Genomic DNA, 19,619 nt, shown 5'->3' with positions numbered 1-19,619 from the left:
TGACCATCAGAGTCCTTCCTTCTCCCTCTTCCCTGCCTCTGCCAAGAGTTAACTAAACCCAACCCCTGCCTGCTGAGGAGAGGCTGAGAGCCCTGGGGCTATTTAGTCTGCAGAAGGCAAAGAGGGGACCTGGTCAATGCCTATAAATACCTGAGGGGTGGGTGTCATGAAGGGGCAAGTCTCTTTTCTATGGTGCACTGTGATAGGACAAGGGGCAGTGGATGCCTGGAACATGGGAAGGTCCACCTCAACATGAGCAGGAACTTCTTTAGGGCCCTGGAGCAGGCTGCTCAGAGAGGCTGTGGAGTCTCCATAGACAGAGACTTTCAAGCCTCATCTGGATGTGTTCCTGTGTGACCTGTCCTGGGTGCTCCTGCTCTGGCAGAGGGGTTGGACTCAATGACTTTCAGAGGTCCCTTCCAACCCCTACCCATTCCATGATGCTGTGAAATCACACAGCTGAAACACACCAGCATCACTCTGACCAAGCCTTGAAACATCTCTGAGTGAGGGCTGTAGTGTGATGGCTCCTACACCCACAGCCAGCCCTGACCCATTTTCCCCTGGCGCTGTGGACATTGGTGGGGAGAGCCAAGCCCCCTGTGCATGGTTGGGTGGAAATGCCCACCTCAAACCCTCCCACACAGACATTGCTACTCTGGCTCTTGGCACCCCCCTGCCTACCCTGCTGCTGCTCCTCCTGCTGCTCAAGCCCATATCTATGACCATTCTATGATTCCAGTACAAACTTTGGCACTGACATGAGGATGCCGTGAGCCCTCTCCAGCAGCTTGCTGTTGGTGGTGGTGACGAAGATCCCATCCTTGTCCAGCAGGGCTCCGGGGCCGCCAAGCCGGCTGTGCCGCGGCCCCATCCGGCCGGTCCAGCCCCCATAGGCGTCGCTGCAACACCAAGCACAGGGGGAGAAAGGCAGAGAAACAACACTGCTTGCTTTGGAAGGACATGCAATGGCTGCAGAAGGTCTAGAGGAGGACACCATGATGGTCAGAGGGCTGCAGAACTTCCCCTGTGGGCCACACCTGGAGTCCTGTGTCCAGCTCTGGGCCCCTCAGTTTCAGAAGGAGATTGAGAGACTTGAAGGTGTCCAGAGAAGGGCAAGGAGGCTGGGGAGGGGTCTGGAGCACAGCCCTGGGAGGAGAGGCTGAGGGAGCTGGGCTTGCTTAGCCTGCAGAAGAGGAGGCTCAGGGGAGACCTTCTGGCTCTCTCCAACTCCCTGCAGGGAGGTTGTAGCCAGGAGGGAGTTGGTCTCTGCTCTCAAGCAACCAGCCCCAGAACAAGAGGACACAGTCCCAAGCTGTGCCAGGGGAAGTTTAGGCTGGAGGTGAGGAGAAAGTTCTTCACTGAGAGAGTTGTTGGCCATTGGGATGTGCTGCCCAGGGAGGTGGTGGAGTCCCCATCCCTGGAGGTGTTCAGGAGGGGATTGGATGTGGCCCTTGGTGCCATGGTCTAGTCATGGGGTCTGTGGTGCCAGGTTGGACCTGATGATCTTTGAGGTCTCTTCCAACCTTGGTGATTCTGTGGCAGGCTGGGACAGTTGGAGCTGTGCAGCCTGGAGAAGAGAAGGCTCCAAGCAGACCTCAGAGCAACCTTCCAGTACCTGAAGGGCTCCAGGAGAGCTGGGGAGGGACTTGTGGCAAGGGCTGGGGAGTGCCAGGATGAGGGACAATGGCTTGGAGCTGGAAGAGGGAAGACTGAGACTGGAGATGAGGAAGGGGAGACTCTGGCACAGGCTGCCCAGGGAGGCTGTGGCTGCCTCCTGCCTGGAGGTGGTGAAGGCCAGGCAGGATGAGGCCTGGAGCAGCCTGGGCTGGTGGGAGGTGTTGGAACTGGGTGATCTCTGAGGTCCCTTCCAAGCCAACCCATTCTGTGAGTCTAAGGCCAGCTAAAACACCAAGCTCACAAAAGAATCAGCTGGGGGAAAGTGCTGCTTTAGCCTTTAACCATCCAACTGCTCCCCTGGGATGAGCTCAGGACTCCAGCCGCACCTGAAGGGATTGGCTGATTAAGTACCTCCTCAATAGGAAGCATGCATCAAAGGATCACAACCAGCAGCAGGAGAGCAGCAGCTCCCAGTCCTCCCAGCAGCAGGGCTGGGATCTGCAGACCCCTCCCCATCAGCAGATTGAGACTCTGCCCCCTGCCCCCAGCAACAGCTCCACATGGAGATGCTGCAGGCTGCAGCTCCCCTGAGGCATGCAACCGTTTGGTAGAAAAGGAAACAGCCAGCAGCATTGCCAAGGCTGCTCAGGGGCATGGCTTTGGTTAGTGGCATGGCTCTGGTTAGTGCTGGTAGAGCTTTGGTTAGTGACATGGCTTTGGTTAGTGCTGGTAGAGCTTTGGTTAGTGACATGGCTTTGGTTAGTGACATGGCTTTGGTTAGTGCTGGTAGAGCTTTGGTTAGTGACATGGCTTTGGTTAGTGACATGGCTTTGGTTAGTGCTGGTAGAGCTTCGGTTAGTGACATGGCTTTGGTTAGTGCTGGTAGAGCTTTGGTTAGTGGCATGGCTTTGGTTAGTGGCATGGCTCTGGTTAGTGCTGGTAGAGCTTTGGTTAGTGACATGGCTTTGGTTAGTGACATGGCTTTGGTTAGTGCTGGTAGAGCTTTGGTTAGTGACATGGCTTTGGTTAGTGCTGGTAGAGCTTTGGTTAGTGACATGGCTTTGGTTAGTGACATGGCTTTGGTTAGTGCTGGTAGAGCTTTGGTTAGTGACATGGCTTTGGTTAGTGCTGGTAGAGCTTTGGTTAGTGACATGGCTTTGGTTAGTGCTGGTAGAGCTTTGGTTAGTGACATGGCTCTGGTTAGTGCTGCCATGGCTTTGGTTAGTGTTGCCATGGCTTTGGTTAGTGCTGGTATAGCTTTGGTTAGTGTTGCCATGGCTTTGGTTGGTGCTGCCATGGCTTTGGTTAGTGCTGCCATGGCTTTGGTTAGTGTTGCCATGGCTTTGGTTGGTGCTGCCATGGCTTTGGTTAGTGCTGCCATGGCTTTGGTTAGTGCTGCCATGGCTTTGGTTGGTGCTGCCATGGCTTTGGTTGGTGCTGCCATGGCTTTGGTTAGTGTTGCCATGGCTTTGGTTAGTGCTGCCATGGCTTTGGTTAGTGCTGCCATGGCTTTGGTTGGTGTTGCCATGGCTTTGGTTAGTGCTGCCATGGCTTTGGTTACTGCTGCCATGGCTTTGGTTAGTGTTGCCATGGCTTTCATTACTTGGTGGCCACAGAAGTCTCTTGACATCACAGTGGCCTCCTGAGGCTGGGCAGCAGCCTTGTTCCCCCTACCCCCCGGGTTTGTGTGCCACCCCTGTGCTTTCTCCTGAGCTGAGAGGAGAGCCCTTGGCTGCTGCCCCCTCTGCACTGACTTCCTGCCTGCTGCCATGCCTCAGCTTTCCCCTCAGAAGCAAGCCCCAGGCTGTGCTGTGGGCTGGAAGCACCAGGCAGACTCAGCAGCCAGCACATGATCATCAGATGGCTCTGAAAGCAAACACCTCTTTGAGCTCAGGAAATCACTTCCTGCTCTGCTCTGCTCTGCTCTGCTCTGCTCTGCTCTGCCTGCTGGGGAGCTGCTGCAGGCAATCTCCTTTCTGGAGGTTACCTTCAGCCCTGCACTTTCCCCTGCTTGCCCAAGCTCAATGTACCCCAAGGACCAACATCTAGACTCTTCAGATCAAAATCACCCAGGAGCCAGCAAGGGTCCCTGGCAGCCCAGCAGGCAGCTGTGTGCTGAGCTGCAGCCAGAGCAGGGAGAGAGCACAGGGAGGGGATTCTGCCCCTCTGCTCTGCTCAGACCCTACCTGCAGCACTGCCTCCAGTGCTGGGTCCCCCAGAATGAGCAGGACCTGGAACTGCTGGAGAGGCTCCAGAGGAGGCTAAGAAGATGATCATAGGGCTGCAGAACCTCTCCTATGGGGACAGGCTGGGAGAGTTGGGGCTTGCAAACCTCCCAACCTTTCCAGGTGACTCCTGCAAACCTCCCAGCCAGCACTTGCAGTGCTCTCCAGAAATGCTTTGGTCAAAGCAAGAATGATCTGGGTGCAGGCAGGGAGAGTCCCCACGGATTCATCCTCTCTGTGACCTCACAGTGGGTATGTGAGACCTGTTTCCTGCCCTCCAGGGAGCAAACAAGCAGTGCAGAGCTCTCCTTTCAGACCTGGATCAGCAAAGCCATCTCTTCCCTGGGCTGGAGTTTGGCAGCCCACAGAGGCAGGAGTGAGGCTCATGCACTAAATGGTTGAGGCTTTGTGCCTGTGTGGGCAGTAAAAGTGGAGATTCCTCTTCTCTTCAGGAAGCAGGAGCACAGGAAGGCAGGAAATGTCCTCTTGTCCCTCAGGAGCTCTGCTGGGCTTCCTGGAATTGCTCCAGGAGGATGAAAGGTGCTGCCAAGGAAATAATCAGGGGCCGAAATAAAAAGGCAGCACCAGGAGTCTTCCTCTTCAGGCAATTCCTTCCCCAAATCCAATCTGGATACAGATTTCAGTGGCTTCATGGCAGCTCTGCTTGGGAGCAGTTCTCAGTGTGTTGCCCAAGGATGAGCAGAGGGCTGGAGCAGCTCTGCAATGGAGCCTGGGCTGCAACAAGAGAAGCAGAGCCAGCAGGGCCAGGGAGGGGATTCTGCCCCTCTGCTCCACTCTGCTGAGACCACAGCTGCAGCTCTGGGGCCAGTTCTGGAGCCTCTGTGCCAGGAAGGATCTGGAGGGGCTGGAAGGTGTCCAGAGAAGGGCCAGGAGGAGGAGCAGAGGGCTGGAGCTGCTCTGCTGTGAGGACAGACTGAGGGAGCTGGGGTTGTGCAGGCTGGAAAGGAGAAGGCTCTGAGGAGACCTAATTGTGGCCTTCCAGGATCTGCAGGGGGCTACAAGAAAGCTGGGGAGGGACTTTGGAGGGTGCCAGGGAGGGATAGGAGTGGGGGTGGTGAAAGAAATCCTAGAAATGGGGAGATTCAGCTTGGATGTCAGGAAGAAGTTATTGCCCAGGAGGGTGGTGTGAGACTGGCACAGGTTGCTCAGGGAGGTGGTGAAAGCCTCCTGGCTGGAGGTGTTTGCAGCCAGGCTGGAGGTGGCTGTGAGCAAGCTGCTGTGGTGTGAGGTGTCCCTGCCCATGGCAGGGGGGTTGGAGCTGGCTGAGCCTTGAGGTCCCTTCCAACCCTGACAGTTTTATCATTCGATGATTCTCTGTTCTTCATGCATCAACATCAGACTTGAAGGCATGCTGGAGAAATTACAGGACCAGTCTTATCTATGCCTGAAGATCTCCAGAGGGAACAAAGTTTCACCCTGTATCACACATAGGGAAACCTGTGCAACCAGAGATGTCAGAACCAGCCTTCTCTCCTCCAGCATCACCACGTGCCTGCTGTCACCGCTACCAGCAGATGTGAAGCTGAAGCAGCCACAGGAGAAAGAAAAGAAGGGGTGGGAAAGACTGCTGTGAGAACAGAGTTGCATCACCTTGGAGAGTGCTTGCACAAGGTGGCTTTCTGCCCAGGCAAGAGAAGTGGCACAAAGTGATGAATTCCATTCAGCAGCTCCCTGGAATTCACATCCTCTCTGGCCATAAGCCAGCTTCAAATGACAAGGATGAGCAGAGGGCTGGAGCTGCTCTGCTGTAGAGACAGACTGAGGGAGTTGGGGCTGTTCAGTCTGAAGAAGAGAAGGCTCTGAGGAGACCTAATTGTGGCCTTCCAGGATCTGCAGGGGCTATAAGAAAGCTGGGGAGGGACTTTTGAGGATGTCAGGGAGTGATAGGACTGGGGGGGATGGAGCAAAACTAGAAGTGGGGAGATTGAGATTGGCTGTGAGGAAGAAGTTGTTCCCCAGGAGGGTGGTGAGAGCCTGGCCCAGGCTGCCCAGGGAGGTGGTGGAAGCCTCCTGCCTGGAGGTGTTTGCAGCCAGGCTGGAGGTGGCTGTGAGCAACCTGCTGTGGTGTGAGGTGTCCCTGCCCATGGCAGGGGGGCTGGAACTGGCTGAGCCTTGAGCTCCCTTCCAAGCCTGACAGTTCTGTGGTTCACACCAGAAGAATCCTCAGGAGGTTTTCATTTCCTTGAAATCATCAGTGATGATTTTTGCAGGCTTCTTCCCATCTTGGTACACCACAGCAGCTACAGCTGCTGCCTTTTGGGGGCCAGGAAGCTCAGCCAGGTGAAGACAGAATGAAGTCAAACCCTAGGAACATATTCAAAGCTACACTTCCATAGTCAGGTGGCCTGGCACGGACAATGCCTTCAGGCTCTGAATGTCTAAGCCATCGAAGAGTCCAACAGGCAAGTCTCTTTTTTCCTTTTGTTTTCCGTCACTAATAGCAACAGTAGGTTCTAGCACACCAATACTGTGTTAATTAGTGTATGTTCACCAAACCTGAGCAAGTATTGCAGTCTGGAAAAGAGAAAGTTCTGAGGAGACCTAACTGTGACTTCCAGTATGTGCAGGGGGCTCCAAGAAAGCTGGGGAGGGACTTGTGAGGGTGTCAGGGAGTGATAGGACTGGGGGGGATGGAGCAAAACTAGAAGTGAGGAGATTCAGATTGGATGTTAGGAAGTTCTTCCCCATGAGGGTGGTGAGAGACTGGCACAGGTTGCCCAGGGAGGTGGTGGAAGCCTTCTTGAGGTCCTTTCCAACCCTGACAATTCTGTGATTCTCTGACTGTCTCTCCTCCAACACCAACATCTGCACAGTCAATTTAGCTAAGGTAACACAGGTACAGCAAAGAGAAGACAAGATTCAGAAGCAAGCTTGGGAGAAGCACTGAGACAGCCATTTGTAACTCCAAGCAGTGCTCCCCCAGCCCAGATGCCCTTCCCTCGTGCCAAGGGCAAAGCGAGAGACTCACCGCTGGCTCCTCTCGTGGATGGTGTTGGCTCCCTGCAGGTCCGAGAGCGGCGTCCGGGGGCTCTTCCGAGGGATACCTACAGCAGCAGTGACACAAAAGCCTGGCTGGTGCCTGGCTCCTCACCAAGAGGCAGGCAGTGCACACTTACAGGCAGGAGGGGCCAAGATGCGTCACGGCACGTGCTGGGCAGAGGGAGGGTGCCAAGGATGCCAATGTCCCCACGGCCCAGGCAGCTCTAGCCCTGCTGCGTAACCCTGCTTGCTCAAGCCTGCCAGCTGCCCTCCCACACAGGCACAGCTTGGCTCAGCCAGGCTGCAAATGGGCTGAAGGAAGAGGTTGCTGTGATGGGGGAGAGCAGCCACCCCTGTCCTGCATGGCTGAGGCACCTGAGGTTGCTCAGCCTGAAGGCGGCTGAGAGGAGACCTCATTGCTCTCTCCAGATACCCAAAAGCCTGGAATGAGGCCAGCGTTCAGTGATTGCAGTGGGTTTGGAAGGGACCCCCCAAAGGTCACCTTGAACTACCTCTCTGCACTCAGCAGGGACACCTCCAACCAGAGCAGGCTGCCCAGGGCCACATCAAGTCTGATCTTGAATGTCTCCAGTGATGGGGCCTCAACCGTGTCCCTTGTTCCAGCAGCTCACCACTGCTGGCCTCTTCTCCCAAATAACTCATGACAGAACAAGAGGAAATGGCCTCAGGCTGCACCAAGGGAGGGTTAGGATGGAGACTGAGAAGAATTTCTTTGCTGCCAGAGTGGTCAGGAGTTGGAAGAGGCTGCCCAGGGAGATGGTGGAGTCTCCATCCCTGGAGATGTTCAAAAACCAAGGAGATGTGGCACTCTGGGACATGGTCTAGTGGTCACAGAGTGCTGGGTAGAAGATTGGATTTGATGACCTTTGAGGTCTTTTCCAACCTTAATGGTTCTCTGAGAATATTCTGCTGGGCATAGGACAGGCCAGTTGCTTTGTAGGAGGAAAACCACTCAAGCATGAGCTTGGTAAACTGGTCAGTTATTGGTGGCACTTCCTTCCCTTCCCTTCCCTTCCCTTCCCTTCCCTTCCCTTCCCTTCCCTTCCCTTCCCTTCCCTTCCCTTCCCTTCCCTTCCCTTCCCTTCCCTTCCCTTCCCTTCCCTTCCCTTCCCTTCCCTTCCCGAAGCTGGATGGACAGGGACATGCCCAGCAAGCATGTCCTGCTTGGGGAGGCTGGGCTGCTACGGAATCTGTGTCCTCTGACATCCAGTTCTGCTGTCCCCAGCATAAGAAGGGCACAGAGGTGTTGGAGTGAGTCCAGAGGAGGCCACAAAAGTGATCCAAGATCTAAGAGGACTGGCTGAGGGAGAGGGGGGTGTTCAGCTTGGAGAGGAGAAGACTCCAGGGAGACCTCAGAGCTGCCTTCCAATAGCTGAAGGGATCCTACAGGAAGGCTGTAGAGGAACTTTTCCTGAGGGTGTCTGGAGCCAGGCCAAGGGGGAATGGTTTGAAGCTGAGGGAGAGCAGGGTCAGACTGGAGCTGAGGAAGAAGTTCTTCAGTCTGAGGGTGGTGAGACTCTGGCACAGGCTGCCCAGAGAGGTTGTGGCTGCCTTCTCCTTAGGGGTGTTCAAGGCCAGGCTGGATGAGGCCTTGAGCAGCTGAGTCTGAGAGGTGTCCCTGCCCATGGTGGGGAGGTTGGAGGAGATGAGGTTGTAGGAGAAAAAATGATGGAGTTTCAACGAACCACTCAAGTCTGAGTGAAGAATTAAACCACCTCTGCTCCTCTGCAGGAATCAGGGACACCTGCTCAAAGGTTTCTTGCAGGAAAAGCAGCTTTGTGAGGACTGAACATGCAACCACTGTACTTACCCTGCTCAGCTCTGCAGAGAAGTCCTTGCCTGTGTTGCACTTACACCTATGTTACACCATGTGTAAGTTAGCAGCTCTGGCTGAGCAGCTGCCCTTGCAGACTGCTTAGAACGTGCAACATGAAGGCAGAGAACAGTGGCAGCAAAGTGACACAGTTGAAGAGAAGAGCCCCAGGGAGCTATTTTTACAGACATGTAAGAGAGCAGTGCAGGCAAGAGTGTCTGTGTTGGCATGCAGGGTGAGTTTATGATGTGACAGAGGAGTGAGGAAGAAGAAATGGAGACCAAGTGCATCTTTAACCAGCTCGTCCTGTGAACAAACCCCTGCTAACTGCTTCACTTTGAAGCCAAGGCCCTCAGGAACATTAATTTCAGAAGCCAAAGTTATTTCCAAAGTCCAATGGAATCCAAAGAAAAGTCACATTCCAGCTGTATCAGCCAGGAATATCCTTAGTGGACAGGTAGTGCTTTGAACTTCCTAGCACACGTGTAGTAACAACAATAGGACACACCCAAAATCATCTCATCATACAGTGGTTTGGCTTGGGAAGGACCTTTAAAGGTCATCTGGTCCAAGCCCACCACAGCAAGCAGAAAAATACCCCTGGCTGATATCAGCATCCTGACTTAACAGGAGCCAGTAGAGGGGGAGAGCTGCCAGCAAAACGATGCCACATCTCCAGAGATTCACACAATGGGTTGGGCTGGACGGGAACCTGAAGCTCTTCCAGTTCCAACCCCACTGCTGTGGGCAGGGACACTTGCCACCAGCCCAGGTTGCTCAAGGCCTCATCCAGCCTGGCCTTGAGCACCTCCAGGGAGGGGACATCCACAACCTCCCTGGGCAAGGTGGATTTCATCTGACTCTCCACCTATTAATTCCCCCAACAGGCTGTGAGGCAGCTGGTTTGATGCTGGAAGACTCTTCAGGTGGGCTGGTCTCCCCGCTGTCCACTCTGAATGCACCTGGTTTCCATTTCCTGCCGTGTGAGTGTGGGATCAAGGGGAAGGGTGGGTGGTGGAGCCTTACTGTACTTCTCCTCCTTGCACCTCTGCAGGATCTCTAAGCTCCTCTGGTGAACTGGGTGGTGGAGAAAGCTAAAACTATCCACACTTTTCAAAACGGCACATGGCACTGCATCATCATGCCCTTGGGAAGCAAAATGAAAACAAAAACAAACACAACACAACAAAACAAAACACACACACACAAAAAAGGAGAAAATAAAAAGATTATATAAAGCAGACATCAGGAGAGGGGGAAGGAGAAGCCCCAAGGGGTGTGAGAACAATTTAACCTCCGTTCCCTCTGGACACGGCGCTGGGGCAGGGGAGGAACCACCTCCCAGCTCGGCTCACAAGGCTTAGGAGCCAGAGCATCACCACTGCATAATCACTCTGAGATTATTTGGGCCAACACATAGACAGGATTAGAGAAATCTTTGCTGTGATTAAGTGCTTTGCAAACTGTTCTCTGTGCCTCTGCCGAGCGTTGCTCCCTGCGTGGATGCTCCCAGACACGGCCACCTCCAATCCCCCACCCTGCACCCCAGAGCTGGGCTTTGCTCTGCTATTGGCAACCAGGAAAGGAAAACTGGTGATTAAAAAAGGAAGAACAGGAATTGGGAATTAAAGAAGTAAAATAAGGAGCTGGAAATTTAAAAAGAAGAACAATAGGAATGTGGAATTAAAACAGGAAGGGCAGGATCTGAGAATTTAAAAAGGAAAAATAGGAACTGACAATTCACAAGGAAAATGAAAATTCACAATTAAAAAAGGAGAACTTTAGTCTCAAAGGGAGAAGGGGCTGAAACCAGTCCCCCCAGGCAGGAGTCTGGGGGTGGTAAGCCAGAGCCAGAGGTGAAGCCAGCAGCCTGGCTGCAGTGCATGTACACTAATGCACGAAGTATGCGTAACAAACAGGAGGAGCTGGAAGCCTTGCTGCAGCAGGAAGGTTATGATGTAGTTGCCATCACAGAGACGTGGTGGGATGACTCACATGATTGGAGTGCTGCAATTGATGGCTACAGGCTCTTCAGGGGAGATAGGCAAGGAAGAAGGGGTAGAGGGGTGGCCCTGTACATCAGGGAGGCTCTAGATGCCATTGAGATGGAGATCAGGGACAATCAGATTGAGTGCCTGTGGGTGAGAATTAGAGGGAAGACCAACAAGGCTGACATCCTGGTTGGAGTCTGTTATAGACCACCCAAACAGGAGGAAGATGTTGATGAAGCATTCTATAGGCAGCTTAGGGCTGTCTCAGGATCACCTGACCTTGTTCTCATGGGCGACTTCAACCTGCCTGATATCTGCTGGGATCTCAACACAGCAGAGAGGAGGCAGTCTAGGAGGTTCTTAGAGTGCATGGGAGACAGCTTCTTATCCCAGGTGCTGCGTGAGCCTACCAGGGGCAAGGCTCTGCTTGACCTCCTCTTCACCAACAGGGAAGGGCTGGTGAGTGATGAGGTGGTCAGAGGGTGTTTAGGGGCCATGACCTCCTCTTCACCAACAGGGAAGGGCTGGTGAGTGATGAGGTGGTCAGAGGGTGTTTAGGGGCCATGACCTCCTCTTCACCAACAGGGAAGGGCTGGTGAGTGATCAGGTGGTCAGAGGGTGTTTAGGGGCCATGACCTCCTCTTCACCAACAGGGAAGGGCTGGTGAGTGATCAGGTGGTCAGAGGGTGTTTAGGGGCCAGTGACCACGAGATAATTGAATTTTCAGTATTCGGTCAAGCTAAGAGGGGCAGCAAGAAGACCTCCACTCTGGACTGCCAGAGGGTCCAGGAGAGCTGGACCTACTTCAAGGAAGAACTCCTGAAGGCTCAGGGACAGGCTGTGCCAATGTGCCGGAAGATGAGCCGCCGGGGCAGACGGCCAGCCTGGATGGGCAATGAGCTTCTAAAAGAACTAAGGGGGAAAAAGAGGGTGTATCACCTTTGGAAGAAAGGGGAGGCAACCCATGGAATGTTTAAGGATGTTGCTAGGTCTTGTAGGAAGAAAATTAGGGAGGCAAAAGCACATTTGCAGCTTAGCCTGGCCTCTGCTGTGAAGGACAACAAAAAGTCCTTCTATAAATACATTAATAGCAAGAGGAAGGGCAGAGACAACCTCCACTCCTTGGTGGTCACAGAGGGGAAGGTTGTATCAAAGGATGAGGCAAAGGCAGAGGTACTTAACACCTTCTTTGCCTCAATTTTTACTAGCAGCACAGAATGTCTTCCAGACAGCTGGCCTGCAGAGCTGGCAGAAGGAGCCAGGGAGCTGCACAGTTTCCCGATGTTCCAGGAGCAGGGAGTTGGAGCTCTCCTCAGCCGCTTGGATCCCCACAAGTCCATGGGACCAGATGGGATCCATCCTAGGGTGCTGAGAGAGCTGGCAGAGGAGCTGCCAAGCCACTCTCCATCATTTTTCAGCAGTCCTGGCTCACTGGAGAGGTCCCAGAGGACTGGAAGCTGGCCAGCGTGGTGCCCATCCACAAGCAGGGCCGGTTGGATGAGCCAGGGAATTCCAGGCCTGTCAGCCTGACCTCAGTGCCAGGCAAGATCATGGAACAGTCATCCTGAGTGCAATCACACAGCACTTAGAGGATGGCCAAGGGATCAGGCCCAGCCAGCATGGATTTAGGCAGGGCAGGTCCTGCCTGACCAGCCTGATCTCCTTCCATGCCCAGGAGACTGCCTGGTGGATGTGGGGCAGGCTGGGGATGTGGTCTGCCTGGACTTCAGCAAGGCCTTTGACACCATCCCCCACAGCAAACTCCTGGCCAAGCTGTCAGCCCCTGGCTGGGATGGGAGCACACTGTGTTGGGTTAGGAAGTGGCTGGAGGGATGAGCCCAGAGATTGGTGGTGAAAGGTGCCACAGCCAGCTGGCAGCCAGGCACCAGTGGTGTGCCCCAGGGAGCAGTGCTGGGCCCCATCCTCTTTAACATCTTCACTGATGATCTGGAGGAGGGCATTGAGTCAGTCATCAGTAGATTTGCAGCTGACAGCAAGCTGGGGGCAGGAGTTGATCTGCTGGAGGGTAGGAGAGCTCTGCAGAGGGACCTTGCCAGGCTGCACAGATGGGCAGAGGCCAAGGGCAGGAGATTGAACACATCCAAGTGCCAGGGGCTGCACATTGGCCACAACAACCCCATGCAGTGCTACAGGCTGGGGTCAGAGTGGCTGAGAGCAGCCAGGCAGAGAGGGACCTGGGGGTGCTGGTCGATGGTAGGCTGAACATGAGCCTGCAGGCAGCCAAGAGAGCCAATGGCATCCTGGCCTGCATCAGGAAGAGTGTGGCCAGCAGGAGCAGGGAGGTCATTCTGCCCCTGTACACTGCACTGGTTAGGCCACACCTTGAGTCCTGTGTCCAGTTCTGGGCTCCTCAGTTTAGGAAGGAGGTTGACTTGCTGAAAGGTGTCCAGAGAAGGGCAACAAAGTTGGTGAGGGGTTTGGAACACAGCCCTGTGAGGAGAGGCTGAGGGAGCTGGGGCTGCTTAGCCTGGAGAGGAGGAGACTCAGGGGTGACCTTATTGCTCTCTAAAACTACCTGAAGGGAGGTAGTAGCCAGGTCGAGGCTGGTCCCTTCTCCCAGGCAGCCAGCACCAGAACAAGAGGACACAGTCTCAGGCTGCACCAGGGAAGGTTTAGGTTGGATGTTAGGAAGAAATTCTACACAGGGAGAGTGATTGCCCATTGGAATGGGCTGCCTGGGGAGGTGGTGGAGTCACCATCACTGGAGGTGTTCAGGAGACTTGATGGGGTGCTTGGTGCCATGGGTTAGTTGTTTAAGTGGGTTGGATTGGTTGATGGGTTGGAGGCGATGATCTTGAAGGTCTCTTCCAACCTGGTCTATTCTATTCTATTCTATTCTATTCTATTCTATTCTATTCTATTCTATTCTATTCTAACTGGAAATTGGGGATTAAAAAAGGAGGAATAGGAACTTGGAATTTAAAAAGGAAGAATAGGAATTGGGAATTAAAGAAGTAAAATAAGGAACTGGAAATTAAAAAGAAGAATAATTGGAGTTGGGAATTAAAAAAAAGAAGAATATGAATTGGGAATTTAAAAACTAAAAATAGGAACTGGCAATTTAAAAAGGAAAATAAAAATTCACAATTAAAAAAGGAGAAATAGGAATTGGAAATTGAAAACAGAAAGAAAAATAGTAATTGGTAATTGAAAAGGGAAGAATAGGAATTGGGAATTAAAAAGGAGAAAAACAGGAACTGGGAATTAAAGAAGGAAAAATAGGACTTGGGAATTCAAAAAGAAAGAACAGGAATTGGAAATTATAAATAAAAATTAGGAACTGGCAATTAAAAAAGAAAGACCAGGAATTGGGAATTAAAAGAGGAAAAGTAGGAACTGGCAATTAAAAAAGGAGAAATAGGAATTGGAAATTTACAAAGGAAGAATAGGAATTGGGAATTTAAAAAAGAAAATTACTAACAGGCAATTAAAAAAATAAAGGATAGAAACTGGGAATTAAAAAAGGAAAAAGTAGGAAACAAGAATAAAAAAGGAAGAGTGGGAAATTGGAATTATAAAAAGGAAAAACAGAAGCTGGCAATTAAAAAAAGGAAAGATAGGAATTTGGGATTAAGAAGAAGAAAAATAGGACTTGGGACTTGAAAAGGGAAAAATAGGAATTGGCATTTAAAAAAGGAATAATAGGAATTGCCAATTTGGAAAGAAAAAATAGCAATCAGCAATTAAAAAAAAAGGAAGAACAGGAATTGGGAATTAGAAGAAAAGTAGGAATTGGGAATTAAAAAAGGAAGAATAGAAATTGGGAATTAAAGAAGCAAAATAAGGAATTTGGAAATTAAAAAAAGAAGAACTGGAATTGGGAATTAAACAGAATAGAAATTGGGAATAAAAAAAGGAAAAATAGGAATTGGCAATTTTAAAAGGAAAGACATTCCCAACTGGAAAAGGAGAAATAGGGATTAGAATTCTTTATTTTAAAAGGAAAAAATAATAATGGAGAATTAAAGAAGTGAAACGAGGAACTGGCAACTAAAGAAGATAAAATAGGAACTGGGAATTGAAAAAGGAAAACCAGAAACTGGGAATTGAAAAAGGAAGAGTAGAAATGGTTTGTATTAAGGAAGGGCTTTGTGCTCCTCAAGGGCAAGGGCCAGAGCCTGGAGCCAGGCAGGATGAGTTTGTGGTCATGAGTTAGGAGCAGTCACCCTTGCGTGGCCAAGAGCACTTTGGTTGGCCCAGCTCCAGCTCCAGGGCGGGGGAGAGGTTCCCCAGGAGACACCATGCAAAGTGATGTCTCCATCATGGGTTAGGTGGCCGGGTCACGGGACACACCGTGCTCCTGTGGAGCTGTGCTGAGGTCACTGAGCAGTTCCATGGCGTCAGCACCCAGGGAAGCCTTTCATAGCAGCGTGGTGAATCACCAGAACCTTCCTGAGGAGCACGGCCAAGAGGCACCTTCCTCACAGTCACACCGTTCCATGCTCCTCAGGGGGACCTCAAAGACCATTAGTTGGCAAGTACAGGGTGGAGGTGGTTGGACTCTTCTCAAGGGGCTCATTGTTTGGTGCCTGGCTTCAAGGAGCAATCTCTGGAATTCAAGAGGATGGTTTTGAGAGAGTGGTGTAACGGAGATCAGCCATAACTGGCACCAACCCAAGCAGCAGCCCTTGCTGGCAAATGCAAATGCAGAGCCCAGCAGGGGAGGGCACAGCCCCAAGATCACAAATCCTTCATCTGAGTGAATATTTGGGGCATTCAGCCCTCACAGGAGCGTAAGGTCCCACTGGTAGGCATGGGGACCTTGACCTTTGTGGTTTTGACAAATGCATGAAAGGAGGTTGGATGGAGGTGGGAGTCAGTTTCTTCTCCCAAGAAACAAGTAATAGGACAAGAGGAAATGGCCTCAAGTTGCACCAGGGGAGTTTTAGGTTGGACATAAGGAACGTATTTCTTCCCCAAAAGGGTTGTCAAGCCCTGGCCCAGGCTGCCCAGGCCAGTGGTGGAGTCTCCATCCCTGAAGGGATTTCAAAGCTGTGGAGATGTGGTGCTGACAGCCATGGGTTAGCGGTGCCCTGGCAGTGCTGGGTTCAGGGTTGGACCTGATGATCTGAAAGGTCTCTTCCAACTACAATGTTTCTCTGATTCTGTGACTCAATGATTTGTGTCCAGCAAAACCAAGATGAGCAAGCTGGGAGTCTCCACAGCCTGGTTGACACAAAGAGCACAAATCAACAAAGAGTTAGGGTTGGGTTGGGTTTTCTACATCATAAATTCAGATCAGTGATACAGCAAAGAGAAACCCCCAAACCCACCAATTAGCCAAATTTCTGCCCTAAAAAGCTTGAGAAAGTTAATTAAAGTTCAGTAACAGCTCTGGGTCAAACTAGGTCATTTTGAACCATCCCAGTCCTCCCTGATATGCTCAATAATAATCATGCTAATAAAATAGTAATAATTGAAGGCTACCCTTCAGCTAATTGCATCTCCTCAATCCTGGCATGTTTCACCTGGGGGTCCTCGGGTAAAACTCTTCCTTTCCAACCCTCTCCTTGGATGAATCATGGACTTAGCTGATAGTTGGACACCTTCAGTGGCCCCAAGGAAAATCCTGGTGACAGCACTTTGCTGCTCTTCACCTCTGGCTTCAGGAGGACAATTCTGTGGTCGCTAAAAGCTTCACTGCCAGAGTCTTAGGAGCACAAAAATAAAGGAGAGTCCCCAAAGCCAGCAGGAAAAACTGCTGATTATCCTTATGGAAGCACCTGGAGACTTTCAAGCCCCATCTGGATGCGTTCCTGTGTGACCTGTGATAGATTCTATGGTCCTGCTCTGGCAGTGGGGTTGGACTCGATGATCTCCTGTGGTCCCTTCCAACCCTTAACATCCTGTGAGCCTGTGCTCCTGTCATCTGGCTGGCACTGCTGGCCTGGAGAAAATTACTCCAGGGATGATGTGAAAACAAAGCAGAGCAGAAATGAGAAGAGCTGCTCCTACGGAAGCTGAAGGAGATCTTTCATTCAGATCCCCTGCTGGGTGCTGCAGGAAAGACTCAGAGGAAAGCAACGGAGAGCCAGTTGGGGTTAGGCGAAAAGGGAGCAAAGAGCCCTAAACAAGTAAATGCATGCTTCTGGAATTTTCCTCCTTCTTAAGGACACCTCCCTGGTGGGTGGTGGCAGCAGTAGAGGAGCTCAGAAAGCAAGCCTTCAGTAAAAACTATGCAGGGACTCATCACACCTGGGTGGGTGGAGAGGTGAAGCTCTTCCCAGCTAATTCACCAGGATCTCATTAAAAGCTCCCTGGCCATGGGGGAAGGAGATCAAATCAAGTGAATTACAAGAAAGAAGTCTCTGGAGTGTGTCCAGAGAAGGGCCATGAGGATGAGCAGATGGCTGGAGCTGCTCTGCTATGGAGACAGACTGAGAGTTTGGTCAGTCTGGAGGAGAGAAGGCTCTGAGGAGACCTAATTGTGGCCTTCCAGGATCTGCAGGGGGCTCCAAGAAAGCTGGGGAGGGACTTTTGAGGGTGTCAGGGAGGGATAGGACTGGGGGGGATGGAGCAAAACTAGAAATGGGTAGATTCAGATTGGCTGTTAGGAAGAAGTTGTTCTCCATGAGGGTGGTGAGAGACTGGCACAGGTTGCCCAGGGAGGTGGTGGAAGCCTCATCCCTGGAGGTGTTGAAGGCCAGGCTGGATGTGGCTGTGAGCAACAATGCTGTGGTGTGAGGTGTCCCTGGCCATGGCAGGGGGGCTGGAGGTGGCTGAGCTTTAAGGTCCCTTCCAACCCTGATAGTTCTGTGACTCTATGAAGCCAGCAAGGTTTGGTTGAGACAAATAAAAATTACTTTGGTAAAAGGTTTGGGTGAATAAATGAACTAAATTTAGCACACAGTGGCCTGCTGCTATCTGTTAAGATAGGGGGAGTGATTCCACAGGCATCTGCTTCGTGGCGCTCTGGCAAGGTGGGTGGGATTTGGGAGGATAACTGGACATGGGATGGCCAGTCCATTCTGGATGAGGCCTCAGCAGCTAAAGGAAGACGGAAATACTGCTATGGCTCTCACTTTGCTAAGCTCTAGCTGGGCAGAAGTCATGCCAGGAGATGGTGGCTAACACTCCAAAGAGGGCAAAGGCAGCTGACCATGAGTGGGTCGAGCTCCACCACCACTTGCAGGCAAAGCTTTCCCAAGGGGTAAGGCAACCCTCAGTATGGGAATTAGGTGTAGGAAGCCTCCTCCCATCAGTTCTGCCTCTGGGGGAGCTGGGGCTGTTCAGTGTGGAGAGGAGAGGGCTCCAGAGAGACCCTGGAGTGTCCTTCCAGGACCTGAAAGGGCTCCGAGGGACAATGGCCTTGGGCTGGAGGAAGGGAGATTGGGACTGGGGATAGGGAGGAAATTCTTGGGAGTGAGGGTGGGGAGACACTGGAGCAGATTGCCTGCGGGGGGGGTTCTGGATGCCCCCTGCCTGGGGGCGTTCAGGGCCAGGTTGGATGAGGCCTTGTGCTGCCTGGGCTGGTGGGAGGGGGTTGGAACTGGATGAGCTTGAAGGTCCCTTCCTACCCAACCCATTCTATGACTCTATGTAATGGTGGCTTCCTTGTACCTTTTCCCCAGGGCAAGCTGAAAGTGAGCACAGAAACTCAGAGTATGAATTACCTGAGGGTTGCTTGGGAAGTTGAAGCCAAACTGTATCCAGATTTCTAAGGGGGGTTTTGGGGTTGCTTTCTTGGTCTCAAACTCAGAGGTTACAAAGCACAAAGCCATTTGCAAGCAGGCTAAAGGACACCAGATAGATAGCAGAGCAGCAAGGCACATGAGGAAGGGTCGAGAAGTTCACCCACTGGTTAGTGTTGGTATGGAAAGGAAAGGTGATGGGAGAACCCAGGTACAGAATTGCCTCAAGCCCTCCTGGGCTCTATTCTAGATCAGCATAGAGACAGAAGCAAGTTATTGCCACAAACTCAGGACTGAAGAGCAGGCACAACTGATGGGCTTGAAATTAGCTCTCAGATCCTGAGCCAAAGCATTTTTAGTGTCTCCTCCAGCAGCTGGTTGGAGTGCAGCCTGGCTTGGCTGGAGTGCAGCCTGGCTTGCATGGAAGATGAAAAGGTCACGCTAGGAAAATGCAAACAGGGCTGCTGGAAGCCAGCTCCTTCGAGTGTCATTTCTCCCCAATGGCTTTTGCCATCCACCTCTCAGTGCTACAAGAGGCTGCTGTCCACTAATGCTGTGGCCATGTGCCAGAGAGACCCAGGCTAGAGAGAAATCTTTGCTCTTAGGCCAAGTGGTTCAGGAGGAGCTCATGAGCTGAGAGCAGATTTTTGCCTCCTTGGGCTGTTGTTATTCAACTCTGAACAGGACAATTACTCTTTCTGTTCGCATGGTTCCCGTCCCTAATTCCTTGTCCCTGGCTCTCCTCGATGCACAGCTCTCTGACTAAGAAGCGTTCATGGTGTGGCTCTGTGCCCCATTTGAACCCAGCTGATGTTTTTCCCTGCTGAGGCTTTAATTTCAGCACGAATTTCAAGCCCTCCTGTGCCCAGAGATGAATACCAGTAGCTGCTACTTGTCGTCCCCACATTGCTTGATGCAGAGTAATGGTCTCAAAGCACAGTGCCTGCCCCAGCATGAGGCTGCACCATCCCTTTCCTTTCATTTAATGCCCCCGAGCTCTGCAGGAGGCAGCTCAGGGGGACTGCAAAGCAATCAGTTGGGCTATACAAGAGGCACAACCTCTTGCAGCTTCAAGGGTGAACAGCTTGAGAAATTAGAGAGAAGGATGAAAGCCTTTTTTTGTTTGTTTCCAGATGGAGCCAACAGCTCAAAAAGCTATGGCAAAAAAAGGACAAAAATCATTTGTCTAACTTGGTGAATAATTCCCTTAGAATCATGGAATGGCTTGGCTTGGAAGGGACCTAAAAAGTTATCCAGTTCCAGTGAAGACATTGCACCAGCCCAGGTTGCTCAAGGC

At 51.9% G+C, this 19,619-nt stretch overlaps 1 protein-coding gene across 1 annotated transcript in view; it reads right to left on the bottom strand.

Moving 5' to 3' along the window:
- The window catches only part of MYO9A (myosin IXA), a 259,426-nt gene that overhangs the window by 70,797 nt on the left and 169,010 nt on the right, over nucleotides 1–19,619 (bottom strand). The window contains 3 exon segments of the mRNA XM_068144334.1: nucleotides 762–902; nucleotides 6,835–6,910; nucleotides 9,706–9,825. Of these exon segments, the coding sequence (XP_068000435.1) occupies nucleotides 762–902; nucleotides 6,835–6,910; nucleotides 9,706–9,825 (337 nt within the window).

This window comes from Melanerpes formicivorus, unplaced genomic scaffold (assembly GCF_026170545.1).
Source record: "Melanerpes formicivorus ecotype bairdi unplaced genomic scaffold, bMelFor1.0.p_v2 SCAF_10, whole genome shotgun sequence".
Classification (NCBI taxonomy): domain Eukaryota; kingdom Metazoa; phylum Chordata; class Aves; order Piciformes; family Picidae; genus Melanerpes; species Melanerpes formicivorus.
This window is presented reverse-complemented; position numbering and strand designations above follow the sequence as displayed.